General features: G+C 41.4%; 2 protein-coding genes across 2 annotated transcripts in view; one reads left to right on the top strand and one right to left on the bottom strand.

The window, feature by feature from the left end:
* The window catches only part of LOC146606839 (protein NLRC3-like), a 154,224-nt gene that overhangs the window by 19,831 nt on the left and 113,183 nt on the right, over positions 1–21,210 (top strand). The gene's annotated exons all lie outside the window — the stretch shown is intronic.
* Positions 8,413–19,116, bottom strand: LOC146606841 (phospholipase D1-like). Its single transcript, XM_085349249.1, has 4 exons — positions 19,099–19,116; positions 9,480–9,596; positions 8,942–9,190; positions 8,413–8,524 (listed from the first exon to the last, which is right to left on the bottom strand). Exons 1-4 carry the CDS (start codon positions 19,114–19,116, stop codon positions 8,471–8,473), a joined length of 438 nt encoding a protein of 145 aa, XP_085205375.1. The 3' UTR covers positions 8,413–8,470.

Raw genomic sequence — 21,210 nt, forward strand, 5'->3', positions numbered from 1 at the left:
AACTCTTCTAAATGATTCCTTGTAAACTTCTTCAGTCACAAACAAACAGGAAGTGATGTCACATGTGTTCCTGTCCACACAGCAGAATGAGTCTATTGCTGACAGTGATGTACAAACAGAGTGAGCATTTCTGAGGCCCAAAATAAACTGAGTAGTTCACTGAATGAACAATGGACTGTGAGCTCAGTTCCTTCATCATTAGTATGGATTATATATGTATATGTATTATATTAGTATCATATATATCAGGTGCTGCTGCTTTCAGTCATTGTGCAAATGTGCTGTTTGTAAGCTTGTAAAGCTGCAGTCAGCTGAGACTGAAGAAGTCACCTGATCAGTGAGCAAACGTTTCTGAAAACGTCCAGATGAACAGAATCAACCTTTTGGGATCAGCCAGCAATGCAGCATCATTGTTGTTCAGCTTCAGAGGTTTGCAGGAATGAACTGATGACCAGAAACAGCTGCAAAGTCCAAGAAAATACCAGCTGGAGTTCAGCTGCATTTGAAGAAGTCAAAGAAAAGTAAGGATGGCAAAGGGCGACGTTTTCTTCCAAAGAGCTGCAAACATGGTCGACGCCTCATTAGAAGAATCATCTGGACATTTGTGAGGAACTCTAACCAAGAAAGCAACGTCACACAGATCCAACAGACAGTTTCCATGACTGCAAGTGTTGAGTGGAAAAATGCTACATTGCATTATTGCATCCTCTCACCACAGGAGGCGCTGTTGGCACCACTGATTGCTGATCAGCTGTTCTCTGATGATCTGATTGATACTGTGAATAACGGGACTCACTGAACTCTGTGACACAGTGAAGATTACAGAGTTTAACTTCAACATCTGACTGACGTCACACAGACAGAAGGATGAACCAGTGAGGCACAGAACACAGTTACTGGAGATACTGGATCAGCTCCATGTGAACCTCTGATGGAGAAGCTGCTGAGCCAGAGAAACATCAGGACATGACAGCAGCTGCACTTATCTAACAACATGTAGCAGAGCTGATCTATGTTAGAGGATCTATCACAGCAGCTGAAGCCAAAGTCCAACACTGGATACCAGCTGAGCCTGTGCTGAGTGTAGTGTTACAGGAAAAGGGCAGAAACACTGGTAGCTCCCAGTGATGCTGACTGGGGCACAGAGCTGAATGATGCAGCATCAGGACACTGTTTCAGTCTGACTGACAGAGAAACCTGTAGCTGTATCTACATGTGAGGCAGAGGCCACACAAGCAGCTTTCTATGTTTCACAGTGACTGAGATCTTCAGTGGGGGTGGACATGCTCCTGTACAGACCTCTGAGGAGAACCAAGGTGCAGTCAAAGAGTCCAGTCTGTCCTCACAGATGTGAACATGTGCTTTCATCAGGTCTGCTGTCAGCTAGCAGGCTCACATCAGAATCACTGTTCCTGAAAAACACAGTCTGTGTGACATCATCAGTCAGCTGATGGTCCCAGATCTGAATGGTTTCTGTCTCTACTGAGGAAGTCAGAGAATATCACTGAGGTGTGGATCAGGTCTGAGTGAGCTGTGGAGGGACAGCTTTAAACAGTCCACAGGTCTCACGTCCTGCTCAGTCTGCTAGCAGATACCTCGTATTGTTCCAGATGTGCTGACATCAGCAGCAGCACAGCTGTGTGATACCATGAATCTCAGTTATTGATCCAACACACAGTAAATACAAAGATCAGGATTTCTGAGAGTAATCATTATGAGTCTGAACACATGATCACTGAATGTTAGTCTCCACAATAATAAGCTAACACAAGCAAACACAGCTTTCAGCTCTTATTTTGAAACTGGCTTATTTAGAGAGCTGTGATGTGAGCGTGCCTGGCTCTGAGGCACTTGGGTCAGCCTCTGTTGTTTAGAAGTGTTACAGACTGTGAATGACACAGACCTGTCAGTTTCCATGTTTGTCTGTAACACAGCTCAGGGCTCCATGCTGAACGCATCCATCCAGTGTTATTGATCCAGGACTGATACCAGCATTGGGATCAATACTACAACGCACAATCACATGTGTCCACGTGATGCAGTTTGACCAGCTTTATTCATTAATGATCAATCAGCTTATTTACTGCATCTGAGTCCAGCTTCATTTAAATGATCCAACCATGAAAATGACATCAGTCCTACAGAAGCACTTCATGCTAACAGGAAGTCATTTATTAAGGTGGAATAACACAGAGACACAACCACTCACAGCTAACCTGACCCCACTAACTGCATGTGTTTGGACTGTGGGAGGAAGCCGGAGTACCGGAGAGGACGCACACAAACACGGGAGAACATGAAGCACTGAAACAAAGATGGTGGATTTGACCTCAGGACCAGGCGGGGTTACGGGGGCCATGACCCCCCAATAATAGATCCAGCTACACTGAAACTGTCAATTTCATTTACTTTTACTGTTTTAAAGCTATCAGGCTGCTTTGTGGCTCACTCAATACTAAACTAAGATACTTTCAGTGTGAATCATTTGCAGGAACACAGGCAGGATTTAAAGTGCAGAACTTTACAGTCTCTGTCTCAAAGTTGGTCTAAACATGCTAACAGCTCTTTGTTTTTTTCAGTTTTCACTGGTTTGATGTAATGAAAGAAATTTTAAAGAAGCAGACGATTGTTGTTATTTTAGTTCTATAGTTTCATAAATCGTGGTGTGGATCTAAGTCAACATTCAACATAAATAAGATAATACAGCACTTTGATGGTTGCCTTTGTATTTTCCCAGCAGTGCTCAGGTTGGTTCTCGGCTACATTTACATACAGATGTTAATGTGTTCAGCAGCTGGACTCATCTGAGGAAGGAACATTGGAAAGGTGCTCAGTGCACAACTGCATCACTAATTTTATGTAAGACCCTGTGTTTTATTGTATTTATATATTTGTAACATTTGACTCAAACACTTTTGGGAAGGATGAAAATGTTTTCAGGAGGAAGTTTTTCCTTCTGTCCGACTGCAGTACACACAACACTGCGTCTCCCCCCATTATCACACTTCCTCAGGCTGGTGATGAGCGCCCCCTGGTGTCAGTGTTGATGACGTCATGCACAGTGAAACATAAACAGTGTCTGTTAATAAAAAATCATGTGTCCATTTTCATGTTTGCATCATGTTTCTGTAAAATCATCAGCTGTTTCTGAACCTTCTTCATTGTTTGACTCATTCCAACAGCTGTGAGCTGTGATGGAGTCAGAGCAGCTTCATCACTGATGTTCAGGTGAAGCTGAACTTAATAAACTGTAGAAATGATCAGGATTCAGGCTGGATGTGTAAAACACTTCTGTGTGAGGTCGCAGTGCTTCATATGTGTGTGTGGGCTGAAGCACACACGTGTGAGTCCTCAGAGGTTTCACACACATCACTGCACACACTTATAATCCTAGTTTAAGCTTGTGGATCATATCGGACACATCAGCAGCTCTTTGGAGACAAAGATTTGAGATTTAAGATGAGTCATAGTCTTTCTATCCATGGTAGCTTCCACTGCTGAGGCTGGGGAAACATGAAGAGGATAATTAAGAGCAAGCATCAGCTCTGTCTCATCTAACTACACAGTATTATGATCATGCACTTATGTCTCAAACTAAGACACAATGAGACAAAATGAGTTCTGTGAGTCTTTAGATTATCAGTAAATTCTGGTGACAGTTTGACGCTCAGTGGAGCCATTTTTGGTTTGTGATGAGTGTTTTGTGAGCTTCTGTTTTGTGAATCGCTCTTTGTAATTTAGAAGATCGTGCAGAAATGTGCGCGCCCTTATCTGAGAGGACACGGAGAGAGTGTCGCAGACTCGAGGTGAGGAGATAAACCTCGGAGCTGGATGGCCTGCACGTTACCCATGTGCATCTTTTCAGTGACATCAAGTGAACCCATAATAAGCATTTCTATGTCTTAGACATCATGTCCATTTCTAATGAGAGATTATTTTTAAATGAGGGAAACCTGGTCTAACAACACGCTTACAACAGAGCTAAAGGTTCACCACAGTGAGACGGTGGGACTCTGATAAGAACTGAAACACTGTGTATGAACAGCTGAGACAAAACTATATATAAACACTCATTTATTCCAGTTTAGTTTACAATGATTTTAAAGTAATGTGGAACGATTCATGTTCATGAGCTGTTACAAACACAACTATTGATTTGTCTATATATGGTCGGACTACAAGGCTTGTGTTGAGGCTCTTGGAATAATGTGTGAATTACAGCAAGAAATGATGGTTTCCCATTTTACCAAAGTGGAATAAAATCACCACAGCAAAGAAATCATGTTATTGTCTGCAGCTAAAATATATGGTGAACATGGTTTTATAATAATGTGCAAACACAACCTCACTCTGCTCTATACGAGGAGCCAACCACAGCTGTCCGGGTCTTCATCCACCACCTCCACCATCTTTGCTCATCATCATTCACTTAATTGCTGATTGGTTTAAATCAAACTCCATTACAGGTTCAACTCCATTATATAACAGCATGTTGACTTTGGATCTGGTGTGCAGTGCCACCTTAAAAGATGAGGAAACTAAGAGATTACAAAAAAAGAAGTGGAGGAGTTAAAGAGCTGCAGCAGATTAACAGTTTCTGACAGTCATGTGTTAGAAATAGGACGATTAGATGAGCTGAGGGATCCATCTACTGCTCAGTGAAGCCTCATCAGAAACAGTCTCAGTGGAAGGATGGCTCTATTGTTAAGGAAGGACACAGGCAGAAAGACTGGCGTCTGTCACACAGGAACTGGACTGAAAATCAGCTGCACATATTCATCAGGATGTGCAAACATATTATAGGTGTGGAATTCAGGACAGTACCATCAGAAGTTGATCCACTGTGCAAATGTCTGATTGGCAGTGGCTTCATTTTTCACTATGAACAAACTGCTAATGCAGCATCACAGGACGTCAGCCATGGATTGGCCTCCCCAGACCTCAACATTACTGAAACATCTTAACAGAGGATGGAAACAAAGGGAACCAACATCCAAGAAAAGAGCTGCTGCTGAAAACTTCCTCACAGAAAACACAAACAAGCTTGACTAAGAGACTCCAGGCTGTGCTGAATTATAAAGGTGGACTGACCTCCAGGGTCCTTAGTATCATATAAGCTCAGTTTGTGTCTTATATACTTTCCATTGGTGGTTTAAGATGTGTGTAGAGTTTTATTCATTATCTTTAGACAAACAAAGAAAGCACCATCCATTCGTCTCCAGTCTGTATGAAAAACAGGGGAAAGGTCAAATTAAAACTTTGAAATTCCTTTCACAATAAATCCATAAATAAACAAAATAAAACATAGAAAAGTGTTTAAACCCACTTTTCCATGAAGCTGTCAATAGGAAATGTTCCAGTAAACATGTCTGTGTTTCTGCTGTTTTCCTTTCATGCGTCCACAGCTGACAGGTAACCCTATTGGAGTCGCCATAGTGACGGGTGGCGTCTCAGCTTCAGCGTGTTGATGGGCACAGCCATGGTTACCACAGCTGGAGTTGGTGTACGGCGAGCTGTGAGAGGACAGAGATGGAGAACGCACATTTAACTCTTTAACAGGAGATACGTTACGACTAACAGACGACTGCTGTCTACATGATGTCTTTGCAGCCCTTATGCTACATGTTACACAACTTTTCTTCATGCCAACAAGACTGAGGTGCCACATAGTCGACACATACAGCTGATTATGATGCATGTTTTACTATTGCTATGTTCACATCATCTGCTTGGCTTTATTACTGAAAGCCTGGAGATCCTCTGACGTGTGCATGGCTGATGTGAAGTATGATTAGTCCTACATGACATCAACAGCAGAGGCAATGAAAGCTTTGTTGTTAACAGGTTGTAGGTAAAGTCAAATGTCTACTTCTACACTTGTGTTGGGTAAAGTTCTTCTCCCTGCAGCAGATTTATATCTGTGCTTTCACAGGGCGTGATGTGGAGCTCAGCGCTGAGGTGCAGGTCTCCTTGGAGACGGCATCCTGGCTGAAATATTATCATGCTTCCAAAACATTTCAGCTTTTATTTTGAAAGAAACAAGACTTGAAAACGAATCCCCTTCTTCCTCTTTGTCTTTGTTCTTCAGAGGAGTGTCACCTGGACAAACTCAGGGCTGTTCTAGAGCCTTTCTTATTATTTGACTCCATAGAAATAAAACTGAATCGAATCAAACAAAAACTCCCAAACAGCTAAAACACTTTGCTTTATTCTCTTTTTTAACAAATACGTTGAAGTCCATCCACAACAACACAGCTGAGATCTCCTTTGTAATCAAGTGTTTCCATCCTTTGTACAGATCTGCATACAAAACAATCATTTACGTCCCACAGAAGTCTAGTTACACGTAACTATACAAGAACTGGTGAATGACAGAAACATAAGACACATGATCACAGGTGATAACAAAAAGAGAAAGAATTCATGTGTTAGTGATGTTTTTCAGCCCTGATGGCTCATGTTGGAGAAACAAGCTGAGGTACGTGGAAAGTTCACACACACAAGTGGGCGTGAGCGCACACACAGAGAGAAACACAACTGAAGCATCTGTTTGCTGTTTCTGCTTTCATCATCTCTGCTGCTGTGTCAGGCTGGGGTCTCTCAGTGACGTGGTTGAGGTGAAGTATGACGAGTATCCCTGATTCAGTCCATCGAGACAAAGGGCAAAGAAAGCTGTTGTTAACAAACTCTATGGTGATGTGGCATTTAGCTCTGACTCTACACTCTGCTGAATCCTTTGAACCTGCTGATCAGTAAAGCTCTACGTGCTGCAGCAGATTGACCTCATCTGTGTTCACAGGTGTGGACCTCAGCGCTGAGGTGCAGGAGACTTTCATTCAGTTCTCCCTGCAAACAGCATCCAGCCTGGAAATACTGTCATCTTTCCCACAAATGGTGCTCTTATCTCAGAGAAGAAGTCTGATGTAAATAACTGCAATCAACATAACTGCAATCAATAATGCCAACATGATGACTGTTCATAGCTCCTGCTTTGAAACACTGAACTTAAACATTGACCTGATGAAAGATCACAATTCACAGTGGCCCACTGTCAGAATCATTCTGAATATAAACTCATCGAGTTAATCTGAACCTTTCTCAAATGTGCTGTGAATAAATGCTGCTGCAAGCCACTGTGGGAAAGCTGTGTTATTATCATGGAAACATCTGTGACACATTCACAGAGGACGAGGACACAAAGGGACGACACGCAGAGGCTGTGTTAAAGTCAAAAATCCAAATCTTTAGTCCTAAACAGGCAGTGGTTACAAACAGGAAGACGAGCAGTCCATTAAACAGTCTACAGGGTCAAACATACAGAGAATTCAAACAGCTATTAAAAACAAATAACTGGACACTGAAAAACTTCAGTGATGTGTGAGGCACCAAAGGGAAGCAGCTGAGTATATTCAATGAATTCTCTTCAAATACAAAGACAGAAACTCCTACAGGCAGCATGCAAACTGAGCAGGATACACAAAGATCAGAGATTACAAAAGAAATCAGAAAAGGATTTCAAACTTACTGAGAGCAAGGCCTCTGTTACAAATCTGTCTAATAGAAAAACATGCTGTACAGATACAATACGCTCAGTGTTCATGGTCATTTAAAAACTGGCTCTACCTGAACCACTTCAATATTTTATGAAGTCACTGAGTCGACCATTTCTACAGTTTGTTTCCTTCATTGCAGTTAGAGTGCAGCTGGTAAGGATGAAAACACACACAGAGCGTAAATTGTCTTTGTTAGTAACAAACGTCAGCAAAGAAAAGACAAAACACACAAACACTCTCATGATATTCATGAATCATTAGAAAGCATCCAAACATTCTGCTCGTGGACTTTTACAGTCTTATTTGCACTCGCTCATCTTCATAATCATCCTGATCAATACATGACAGGGGAGGCTTTGAGGTAGGCGGGGCTCTCTGCTGATGTCAGCATGAAAGGCAGGACCAGCGTCTGCCACATGTTGGTGAAACATCACAGTACACTGGCGTGGTTTCCTTTCCAGATGTTGGACGTTTGACACTTCAACGTTGAGGCCAACAAGAAGACACAGTTTTGGGTCGGGTTGCTGCAGGGTTTCTAACTGAGCAAAAGCAGAAGCACACAGACCAACAGGGATCAGATGCTGAGTGTTAGAGGAACATCTGTGCTGATCACTGAATGCTGCTGTGGTCTCTTGTTGAAGTTGGCTGGTGGGACAGTCTAATAGTGATATCCTGCCCATCGGAGGAACACTTTTAAAAACACATGCAATACTTTGTTTGTATTACAGTCACAGTTTATCTTATTTTTGTCCTTTAAAAGTGTTGCTGTACTATAAAGTCCTATAATTTGAGGCTAAAACGGCTCAGAGAGTCTCTCTCTCAGAGGATCTCCTTTGAAAGTGGAGACGGCTTTATCCGCTGATCCACGTCACTTTACCTGGATGTTTTCTTTGAAGCTGGATGAAGACTCCTCTCCCTCACTCCTGCTGCAGCTGTGTGGTCCAGTTGGCCTCTGAGGTCACAGTCAACATCTGTAGCAGAAGAGGGGAAATAAAAGTCCAGGTCACCAAAACTGGGAGCTTTTCCAAAATAGAGCGTAACTGGACTTTTTCAGCCTTACAGGCAGATAGTCGTCTGAAGCTGCAGCTTTTTAGCTTTTTCCAATCTCTGCTCTCGGCTTTCTTTGAGAACATGTCTGCTTTCTTGGCATGGGTCTGTCTGCTGTTGGTGAAGAGACTAAATCCACATACTCGCTACTAAGATCTCCTCAAGTAGTCTCAACCAGATTACAGTTTAAGAGTAAATGTCTCCTGAGAGTTTCACCTTGGGGAGATGCTGTCTTGCTAACATGCAATCATGAGCATTAATCTATGAGGTGAAAAAGTAATTTTAAAAGCTCCAGCCACAAGTTTTATTTCATCTGTGTTTTGGTCAGAGTCCCATCAGACCTCCAGAATGGTGTCAGAGTGTTTTCTATCCACGTGATGAGCACAGGCCTCAGGTCCAGACCTCCACGGGCACCATAGCCTCTTTGGAGCTAATAGGTGCAAGAAGGTTTTGTTGGGATAGGAACTGAAGAGGAAACTGACGAGGAAGGCAAGGATCTTCTTCAGCTCCTCCGAGCCGGGACCTCTTTGTGTAGGCCAGCATTGGCCAGGTAGCCCTCCAGCATCGCTGGATGGCCGACAGTGGAAAACCTAGAGGAGTAGGAGAGAAACAGCAGCTTGGAGCATGTCTTTATACTGTTTAGTTTTTAGAGCCACAGACTTTGTTTTAATGTCATTGTTCAGGATCTATGACTGATTATGTATTTATTGTATTCCTCCATGACTGTGTGACAGCAAGTGGAAAAAACCAGCTTCACCTTTGTTGATATGCTTGTAATTTTAATATTGATTAAATGGCCATGAAATAATAGAAAGCTCATATATGAAAATGTATTTTAAGAAGTAAAATGTTAATCTGAGTACAAAGGAGTACACTCACCTTCTGGTAGATGGAGGTGTAGCGAGCGCTGGTGAACATCCAGGCCTCCTTGTAGAACTGATCACTGATTGGATGCAAAACATCGATGGAGGATCTGTGTAAGCGCTGAGGATCGTCCTGATGGACAGAACAGAAGGAGAGTGAGACAAGTGAAGATATACTAAACAACACTGTGACATGAACTGAGCCACACACAGTTTGATTCACAGGTGATTGACACATTATTTGACCACGAGCAATCTTTTCTGGTTTGACGCCGTCTTTGTAGCCAGAAACCAGCTCTCTCCTCGGCTTCCTCCACTACACGCTTCCCCCACGCCAGTCTCCTCCGTCACTATAAAGGGGAAAGTCATGAGCTCCATCACCCTCACCTGTGCCGTCCAACGTCCCGCCACCAGCCTCCACTGCAGCAGGCCAGAGACCACACCCCTGCCACAATAAGTAAAAGTATATCCTTGCTGTACCCTTAATGCTAAATGTGCTAAATTAACCGCTGCCTTTGCCCCTTTGGGATTATTCTTATGTCACTGGGATGTTGACCTTTGACCTTCACATTAGAGAGATGGGCAGACATAATTAGTGTATGAATTTTAAAGTAACAGGTAATAAAGAGAGTGTAGTAAATGTAGTCAGGTTTATTACTCTGTATCACACATGAGTGCCCGAGGGAGGCGGGGCTGACTGGGGAGACACAGGAAACAGAGAGACAGGGCTGACTCGACATGAAACGATGAAACGTGGGACACGGGAACAGAAACTAAACACAGGCTGAAATGAACACTGAGGGAGGGAGAACTAAGATTACTGAGAGCCTGATAAATAAGAAGAACAAAAACCAAGAAAAACAAGAGTCAAAGAAAAGCAAAAACACAAAGCATTGGGCCAGGACCCACTGCTGTGACATTTATATGTGATAAAAACATTAAAAACTGCTCAGATGTTGAAATCTTTCTACGTATACTTTAGGTTCAGCTCTCCAGCCTGGCATTTGGTTAAGCATGATTCAAACATTTGATTTTGTTTAACTGGTTTTAATTATAGTTACTTTTTGTGAACATTTGTTGCAGCATTTAAAAATACATCATTTATTTTCAAACTTTTATTTGATTTAGAGCATCATATTTGACCAACGTAAATGTTTTAATTTCATATAAAATAACTGAAACAGTGAACTAAATATCTGAAATCTTTCCTTCTTTAAAAGTTATAATCCTACTTAAGTTATAGTGCAAACGCTTAAGCAACAAATATACTTGATGCTAATTAATTAATATTTCCCTTTGATGTTGCAACTATGCGGTCACTTCTGTCTTTAAACAAAATAATATTTTCCAGTTACAGAAATCATAAAGTCCAAACTAAAGTGCTACTGTTGCTATATGCATTTTATATAAATCATGGATGATGGTCCTGACATGAAGGAAGAGAAAGTTACAGGTTGCATCCTTTGACTTTGTCTCCGTGCCTTTGGGCGATTTTCAGAAGGACAGATGTTTCTGTTCAATTCTTAAATCAATTTTTTCAAACACAAACACTATTTTAAAGCTTCTAGAGAGTAAAATATTAATGATAATTATAATAACAATAATAAAAACAAAAGCTCTCAGATCCATCAAACCAAGCAGCAGAAAGAACAATAACTGAAGAGAAAACTTTAACCTTGTAGACTTCATTATGTTCCAGCTGCTCTACAGACGCTGTGACCTCGAACTTAAGCAGGTCGTAACGTATGTGCAGCTCAATAACTTCATAATCAGACCCTGTGGTATTTAGGCAGCAGAACAACTAAGAATAACAACTACAAATAATGTTTTTAGGTTTCTGTTGTACTGCAAGGTTCTGTACAGGAGAACCAAACCAAGAGCAAATATTACGTCTCATTTACACCTGAGCACGAAGAGCCATCAACATTTAGCAAATTGAATCATCTTTGTTTAGATGCAAGAAGAATCATATAGAAATGAAAAAGTAGAAATAGAAATCCAGAGCAAAGATATCCTCTAATTCAGCGTAGCACATGTGCAGCTGCTGCGATTCACGTAAGCATTCGGCTCGTCGCTGTTGCAGATTTTTCTCTCGCTGTTCTGGCTCACAGCGCTGCAAACACAAAAATAAATATCCCCAAAGCTGTGAAAGGGAGCTAATTAGTAAGAGTATTGATACTCTCCGCAGGAGTAGTCCAGCAGTAGAAATCAGTCCAATAACAAGGTGTGTAACATCTAGCAGGGTGACAGAAAAACCCAGGGTAACTTCTAAGGACCTCAACGTCTCTCTCACATTGTGTTTTTTAAACATGCTTCCATTTGTCACTTCAGTCTTTACTCTGAAATACAGGAAGAGAAATCATGGCTGAAACAATTTCTCATGAAACCAGGGGTGTGGTCCAACAGTCAGTTTGGTGAGGAAGGTTCCTAACTGAGAGAAGTGACCCAGAAGTATCTGTGTAGCAGCCACAATGAATCCAGATCATGAGCTTTATTAACTGATCAAAGTCTCTTCTTTCATCTTCTGTATCATTCAGTTTGCATTGGTAATGCCCATTATTGTAATGCTTTTTTAAGACCAGCAAAACTTTATTTCACTTTGGGTTAGCTGGGATAAGTGATGGATGGAGGGAATTTTACTTCAGCCACAGAAATCCTGAACAGGAAGGAGGAGCAGAGTTACAGTGGATCACTATCCAGCAGGGAAACAAGGTTTATTTCAATTTCTTGGCCATGAGTGAGATTTACTGAGTGGGCAAATTAGGGAGACGACACCATCAGATCCCGAGCCCTCCATGTGTTAATCAAGAGACGGCTGCTGTGCTACATCCATAAATAATGAATAAATTAGGAGCTAAAGCTGAAAGGACAGTTTATTTGTACCATCTTCACGTGAACACATTCAAGAACATCACAGATGAAGAAACATTAAAAACTTCCACACTACATAAAGCAAGAAAAATAGTTTTTCTTTCAGGTGGTTTCAGAAAAACAGAAACATCAAACATCTCCAAGACTCTCTTTGAAAGAACTACAAACCTTTGTTCTCATGGTCCAATCATGAGTGAACTCCCCGATGAAGCCTTGTGTGCTAAAACATGTCAGAGTTTTAAAGGTTAAACATGAGTTTCCAAAAAACGTTTTGCTGGAGAACAATGAACTATTTGACTGAGTTTCAATCATTTACAGACGAGCAAAACCAGGACAGAGAAAAAAGGACAAAACTGACTCAGTAAAACAACAGAAAAGAAGATCCCATGTAGATCTGTATTATGTAGAAGTTCAGCCCAGCAACCAGTTCAGTTCAACACAAGTTTAAATGATTCTATCTGAACTCTGTGGAGCCTGATCTCAAGCTTTTTGAGTCTGACACAGAAACCAGAGGATCTTTCTGTGTCTTCAGATTCACTGTGATCCAGTGATGGGAGTGATTTCAGCCCTGAGTGATCGCGCTGATGTTTGCACAGAGCAGACAATGAGGTGAATGTTTGGGCACATTGGTAACAGTGAAACAGTTTATTAGTAACGTGGGATCGTTTGTGTGCAGAGTATGAACTGAGATTCCTGAAGCTCTTGTCACACTGGTCACAGCTGTAGTTTCCTTCCATGTGTCCACGTTCATGAATGTTACGATTACCTGAATGTGAGAAGCTTCTCTCACAGTGTCTGCACTTGTGTGGTTTCTCTCCTGTGTGGACTCCTTTGTGTGATTTAAGCTGACTTGCAGTGGTGAAGGATGACCCACACTGATCACAGAGGTGCTTTTTAACCCCACTGTGAATCAGTTCATGTCGTTTTAAGCGATGTGATGTGGTGAAGCTTCTCCCACATTCTTTGCAGTATTTCAGTTTGTCTCCAGTGTGTCTACGTTGATGTACTTTTAGGGTCTTTTGCCGACTGAAAGTTTTTCCACAGAGGTCACAATGAAAGTCTTTCCCACCACCACAGTGATGACAGGGTTGAGAACTGGATCCATCTGTGTCGCTCTGCTTCTAAACAAAGACACAAAGACAGTGTAAGTCAGTCCTTCAACATTTGTATCCTGAACGTCGCCTGAAATAAAGAGCATCTCTGCAGACGTCCAACTACATTTGACTGTTTCAGTTAACACACTCAGTTTACTGGGCTGCAATAACTACAATACTACCACCATAATACTACAGTAATACTAAAATCATAACTGACATGAAAATCTGAATAATCACTCAGAGCTGCTTTTCCATGCAGTAGAATTGCTAACATGCTAACACAGTTTAATGAGCAGAGTTGTTCCAAACAGTCAGGCTAAAATGACAAGATAACAATATAAATACATACCTCACAGTAGCTGCACTTGTAGAGTCTCTTTCTGGTGTGGATCTGTTGGTGTTGTCTCAGGTGATGTGGAGATTTAAAAGTCTTCTCACACAGGTCACATTGATAAGGTCTCTCCTCAGTGTGGGTAAACATGTGTTGTTGTAACTGTGCGTCTGTTGTAAACTCTTTGCCACACTGTTCACAGCAGTACACATCATGTCTGGTGTGAATGCGTAGGTGTATATTTCGGTTCCCTCTCCGGCTGAAAGTTTTTCCACAGATGTCACAGCTGTATGGCTTAATTCCAGAGTGGGTAACTAGATGCTTCTGTAAGCTGCTACTTTGAGTAAAAGCTCTGCCACACTGATCACAGCTGTACGCTTTAACTCCACTGTGGATGAGTTGGTGTTTTTTTAGGTAACCCTTCAAGGAAAAAGACTTTCCACACAAGTCACAGCTGAACGGTCTCTCTCCAGTGTGGATGACCTGATGCTGTTTTAGTTTAGCCCTCACAGTAAAACCCTTCCCACACTCGTCACAGGTGTGTTTTTTCTCTCCCTTTCTTCTGTGAGGTTTGTCGGCCTCCTGAGAGCGCTGACTTCTGGCTCCATGTTGGTCCTGCAGTGACAGAGATACAAACAGAGGCAGTGAGTGAAATGCAGTCGTGGAACAAACTCAACCTTCAAACTCCATTAACACTAGTTTTAAACCTGAAGGTGGAGCGTGGCACCAAACACCTTAAAGGTCTCTTATCCCCACCTGCTGGTAGTTCTAACACATTACATCCAACCTGCTGTTAAAGATAATTCATGACTGTTCAAACACTAAACACACACACACACACACACACACACACACACACTTTTATAATTTAGATAATTTTATTGTTTCCTATTACATATTTCTATAATTTGTATAGATTTATACAGAATTATTCAGTGATAATAAATCCTATGTTTGTTTGTTCTAAAGGAACCCCGTTAGCTTCCACAACAGATGTTGCTCGTCTTCCGTCAAATACTCACATAAAATATTACACAATAAAGTGGATTCAAGATATCCACATAATTTCACTCTTACATCCACAGTGAGGTTTCACAATTGTTCAAATATAAGCAATCAATAATAATAATAATAATATCAATAACATTGAGGCACATTACACAAATTTCAAAAACAAATCATGTCTTACAATATTTACAACAACTAAAAACTCTGTAAATCGGCTTTTAAGTGTTCATTGAAGTTTTGAATAATTCTCTAATTTTTTAAGGCAACTTATTCCACTTAAAAGTTGCTCTAAATGTAACAGTTTTACAAAACGTTACTTTTAACTCGAGCATTTACTAAATTGCAGCTTGTTGAAAACTGTGTAATATGATGATGTATTTCATCTGGATACTGCAGCTGAGCAGAATAAATGTGGTGTGTTTAACAGAATTGCTTTCTTTAGAACTACAAGTAAGCCATAGAATATTTTAGCCTGTACAGGAAGCCAAGAAAGGTTATTATGCATTTGATCAATATTAGTATAGTATGAACATCTTCACACTAATCTGGACGCCTTATTCTGGACTAACTGAAGTCTGTTAAGATCTGTCTTATTAGCTGCTGACCAAATGATTGAACAATACTCCAGATGAGACATTACTAGTGCATTAATGACATCTTTCATAATGAAGAAGTGATACACAAAGAGCATTTCATAGCCATAGCTATGCCTTGTCGGCAGAGTTATGTGACATTAGTGATGTTTGTACTTTCAGCGTTAACTTGGTTTTAAAGCCTTTAAAATATACGCCGTTCAATAGTCGACCTTAATCTGACAGAGAATGTGATGATTTTGTGGATAATTAAAGTCAGTCATATATCCACAAACACAACAAGCTGAAAGTCAGTGATGCTGCTCGGTTTGCAGTCCTGAACATCACGGCACAAGCAGGATTCACTGCACTGTTAATGTTAGCTATGTTATATTGCTGCCTCTGTTCGGTGGTGTCGAGCCAAACGCACTTTAACGTGTGTTTGAACGAGCTGACGGTTCACTCGTTAAGCTGAAAGAAAGATGCTTTAATCACAGCAGTCACACATGTGTCCACTGTACCATCTGGAACTCTTCTTGTTTACACTCGTAATAACACAAACACTAAATCCTGCTTCTCTGGTGCTGTTGTGTAGCAGTGTGTACACCTGAGACTGTCACCTGTCTGTCTGTCCTGCACTCTCTCTCTGTTTCTTTCTCTCTGATTGTGGAATAAAAGTATGAACATGTGTTTATAAGTTACACTTGTGTTTGAATCCTGCAGCTTATCACACATTTGATTTCCATGTGTGACGACTGCAAGTGTCCAGAGTGAGGACAGACTGAGGGAGCCACTGCTGCACATCATCTGTGAGGCTTTGCAGCCCTGATGATCCACCAGGACAAACTCAGCAGTGTGTGAGGAAGAGGAGGAGGAAGAGCCAGCAGCAGCTGACAGATGGAGAGAATAGACAGACTGTTCCCTGTTTGTGAAGGACTGCTAGGAAAGTTTAACATAACTGTCTGTGCTGAATCAGTCTCATTAGGTAATGTTCAAATAATGTGATCATCCCAGTGTTTCCAGTGTGGGAGAAAGTACTCAGGGCCTTCAAGTTACACACTATGAAAGGCAGCAACAAGTTTAATGTTCAGAAACCTAAAGTCTGTATCAGCAGCAGGATGGAGCTAAAAATAAATGTTGGTTTCAGTTCTATGAAGCTTTGAGTATTTTGGATCAGTAGCTGCTGTGTTTGTTGCATCATATTGCTGTAACTGTTTATATGCTTTATATATTCTGAGCTAAGTTGATCTATAGTGTTACATCATATTCTATAAGGATGTTATATGTTTGTAGACTTTCTGCCCAGTTTGACCCATTTAGCAGACGTCAGCCTGTTTAAGGCTCTGATATCTATTCTGTGTGACTTAAAGCAGTTATGACATGGTCTGATTTTCTCACCCAATAAAGGAATATTTCATATATCAGTCTACTCTTCATTCTATCAGACACAGTTATCACAGCTCCTACATTTGCTTTTTACACATATATGTAAGCACTGAGCCACATTTAGTACCAACATATTAAACAAACAATATTTGTCTCTTATATTTGATACATCTGTATACACACTGTCACAGATACTTGTCTGTGAGTGAAGATTTAAGGTGACAGGAAATATAAGTAACTGCAACTTCAGTGTTTGACCCACAGTTCAAATTCAAATTCAAATTTTATTTGTCATGTACACAGTCATACACAGTACGATATGTAGTGAAATGCTTGGACAACTACTCGTGACCTAAAGAAAACAAAAAAAGGAAAGGCTATGAACAAGATAGGAAATAAATATGAAAAATTAAAAAGGGTAAATTTAACTAGGAAGGAATAAAATATAAATTAAGGTTAAAAATGAAATAACTGTACAACACAAATTAGAATGAAGGGTAAATTTAACTGGGAAGAATAAGATAAAATATATAAATTAAAGTTGAAAATAAAATAACTGTACAACAAAATACACAATATAGAACTATATAAGAATGTATGAAGAAATCTAAATATAAATAAATATTCAAGCTTGGTTGTGCAAACCAATTGTTCCAGCAGCTGTCTGGGTGCACATTCCAAGCAATGAGGGAGCGTGCAATTGGCATGCTGACAGCAGGAATGTCAACCAGATCTGTCGCCCGTGCATTGAATGTTCATTTCTCAACCATAAGCCGTCTCCACAGGCGTTTCAGAGAATATGGCAGCACATCACATATGACCTGACTCCAGCTCGTCGCCGTAACAGACTTGTGTGGGCAAATGCTCACATTCGATGGCGTCTGGCACGTTGGAGAGGTGTGCGCTTCACGGATGAATCATGGTTCACATTGTTCAGGGCAGATGGCAGCTGAGAATGTCCCAGTTCTTGCATGGCCGGCATACTCACCGGACATGTCACCCATTGAGCATGTTCGGGATGTGCTTGACCGGCGTATACGACAGCGTGTACCAGTTCCCACGAATATCCAACAACCTCGCACAGCCATTGAAGTGGAGTGGACCAACATTCCACAGGCCACAATTGACAATCTGATAGACTCCATGCGACGATGTGTTGCACTGCATGAGGCAAATGGTGGTCACACCAGATACTGACCGGTTCTGGGTCCCCAGACCCCCAATAGCGCAAAAAACTGCACATTCCAGGGTGGCCTTTTGTTGTGGGCAGTCTGAGGTACACCTGTGCACTACTCATGATGTCAGATCAGCATCCTGATGTGGCACACCTGTGAGGTGGGATGGATTATCTCAATATAGCAGATGTGCCCACTACCACACATTTGGACTGATTTGTGACCACTGTTTGGGAGGGATGGTTATATTGTGTATCTGGACTGAATTTTAGGTCTCTACGTCCATCCCATGGGGAATGGGAGCAGTAACAAAGGTGTTGCGCTTATATTTTTGTTGAGTGTATATTACCACAGTGAGATGACTTTAGTCTCATGAACAACATCAGCTAATTGTTATTTACAGCTAATCTTAAATGACTGTTCAGCACAGAAATGAAGCCCAACAATCATGTTTTACAGTTAGTATCATGGTTGCTAGGCAATGGATGTCCCATTTCACGAGCCTACGAGCCTCGCACTTCGGCCTTAGCGGTCTTTGAGTACGCGGCCCTTGAGGACTTTAAAGCTGCAGAACCTGAATCGGGATACAGCCATGATGATCTCCAGCCTCGTGCTCGCCAACATTCTCACCTGAGTTAAGAAGACGATCACTGAAATGGTCTCAGCAGGTCCTTTGATGACAGCAATGAAATGCAGTGGTAAGGCTTTTTGGGGATTAAGTTCGTTTTCATGGCAAAGAAGGACGATGCAGTTCATCTGATCACTCCTCATAACATTCTGGAGTGCAGGCAAAATGCTATTATAAAAACTTAAGCAGCAACTTCTCCAGGTTCCAATATTTATGCAATTCTCAAACCTTTTGGCCACGACTGTATAACCTCTTCTGAAGTTTAGTGGATATTATACATGGTTATGCTCAGGATGTGTCGGCCAGTTTCCACTGGAAACGCCTTTTGGTTAAACTGTCAGCGAGGAATTTGCATTTGCACTGTTACATTTTTATATAACTTTAATGCACATAAACAACAGCTGCTTGTTTCAGTGAAAATACATTGATGGGTTTTTAATAAAGTTGTGCAGCTGTAAAGTATTTTGTCTGGTGTCAATTCTATCGTCAGCTACATCGTTATGGCAAATGTTCAAATGTATATGGTGATAAATATCTTTGGTCATATGGTCCTGCTCTGTCTGTCACCTTCTGTGTTGAGCTCATTGTTTCCTCTGTAGTGGCTGAGCTGAGTCCAAGTAGCTGAAAATGTTCCTCTGCTGCTCCGTCAGACTCTCCTCCTCCTGCTGATCAGCTGGGACACAAAACAGATCTTTGTTAGGCTCCACACTGCACTGAAGAGTCAAAGTGTCTCATATGTTCATCTGACAAGTAAAAGAACACATTTTTGTTTCCCGAGGTGGGCAACTTGTTGGAAACAAACACAAAAGGTTTGAGCACTGATACCTGCCATTGTTGGCATTGAAAGATGCAACGCCAGCAATGTGGATTGTCAAGACTCAAACCAATCATCAAGCAAAGACAACAGGGATCATTTGTTTCTGTTTATTTAGCATTCACAGCATTTGTAGTTGCCTTCTGTGCAGGGGAAGTCCACGCACACTGTGTGGTACCGCCATCCGCAGAAGGTGCATTCAACCTCTGTAAGAGAAACGAGGTTGTCTGAGACTGAAATGATATTCACTAAAGAAGTGGTGATTTGTAAAACTTCACATTTTGATCCGGGACGTACTCTGCATGAAAACAAGCGCTCACTCTTCCTGCTCAACAAATGATAAGGGCGGAGCCTTATACCACGTGATACAGAAGCTGTGCCGTGTGATGCTAAAATTAGCAGGGAAAAAACCACGGAGAGCACGTCAGGGATGACGATTAAGTGACAGGAGAAAATCCGTCCCGGTCAACCACCCAAACATCAATAACGGGAACCTTATACAGCGCTTCCCTATACACGTCGAACTCCCGCAGGCTCAAAGACATCACGGAGGCTATCACTTATCACCTGACCAAAGATATGGCTCCATCAACACTGTGCAAAACGAGGGATTTAGGAAAACGATCAACACCCTAGACAAACGCTACACAGTGCCGTCCCGCAACTATTTTTCTATTGTTGCACTACCTGCTCTGTACACGCAGCGTCGAGCAACGGTGGAGACGGAATTTCAAGCAGTACAACATTTTGCTGCAACAACAAAACGTGAGACATTTGTTGTTTTATGTTTATTTATTGTTATGAGAGAATCATGATCTCAATTCTAAGCCAAAAAATCGTGATTCCCATTTTATGCAAAATCGTGCAGCCATTAACACAAAACTATTGTTTCACCAGAGAAACACACATGAAGAGAGAGAGAGAGACAATAACAGCTACCAAACAGTCGTCATAATTCGTCACACAATGAGAAAAGGACAAATCAACAAGTAACAATGACTAATTAATATTAAAATCTGTAACATAATGTATTGTTTGGAGTTTAGTCTGATTGGTTCAGGATGAGCTGCCATTATCCAATCACACGTCTGCTTACCTGCATCTTTTCTCTTTTTTCTAACCTGAGCACCTGATGGCTTTGAACTTTTGTTGTCCATCTTCCATTGGTTTGAATTTTGCGCTCCAGTACAAACACAAATCCCCCAACCCGAGGATCAGCACAATTAACCTAACAGACCTACACCTTAGTTCACAGATTCACTTTGTCTAAGGTTGATTTCTGGGATTTCACACAACCCAGGATTCAGATCGTGAATCCATGATGGGCTTGGATTTACATCATTATAAATGAAATGTGCTCTACTTGGAAGCAGCCGGCCCCGCCCCTTTTGACGGGTTGTGTCAGACCTTAAATCATCAAACTGTAAATTATAAATTTAAATTGTTATTGATCCTTTACCCCGAGTCCTAAAGTGTAGATTTATTTTCTTACTCTTCTTATATTTATTGTTTGTTTACTTGCACCGCTGTAACTGCAGCCTCGTCGTCTCGTCTCTCTATATGCTGGACTGTCTGTAGCAGAGATGACAATAAAGTTTACTTTGACTTCAGCAGCGCGCAGGCGCACCGAGGGCTCTCGCGCTCACTTTATAGAATTTAGAAAAAACATCGGTGCAGATTATAAGTCTGTATCATAATATCTGTTTGTTGTGTTGTTTTTATTTTGTTTTGCGAGTTGGTTATTAGATGCCGCTCCAGCCAGCCAGAGACTCCCCGCCGCCCCGCCCTCTCCTCCCTGTGCCGCCAGCAGCAGGCGCACCTCGCAAACGGAGGGCGCCCTTACTCCCAGCAAATGGCTGATAGAA

The sequence above is a fragment of the Diplotaxodon limnothrissa genome, unplaced genomic scaffold (assembly GCF_057381915.1).
Source record: "Diplotaxodon limnothrissa isolate DT_005_m unplaced genomic scaffold, D_limnothrissa_male_GT1.1 unmapped_scaffold_4, whole genome shotgun sequence".
Classification (NCBI taxonomy): Eukaryota; Metazoa; Chordata; class Actinopteri; order Cichliformes; family Cichlidae; genus Diplotaxodon; species Diplotaxodon limnothrissa.

Bases quoted from the DNA above. Each gene is read 5' to 3' on its own strand.
- LOC146606841 (XM_085349249.1), bottom strand. The intron at 9,191-9,479 runs GTGAGTGTACTC...CTACTCCTCTAG, and splicing joins ACACCTCCATCTACCAGAAG to GTTTTCCACTGTCGGCCATC. The intron at 8,525-8,941 runs GTCTGATGGGAC...CTTCTGCTACAG, and splicing joins ACTCTGACACCATTCTGGAG to ATGTTGACTGTGACCTCAGA.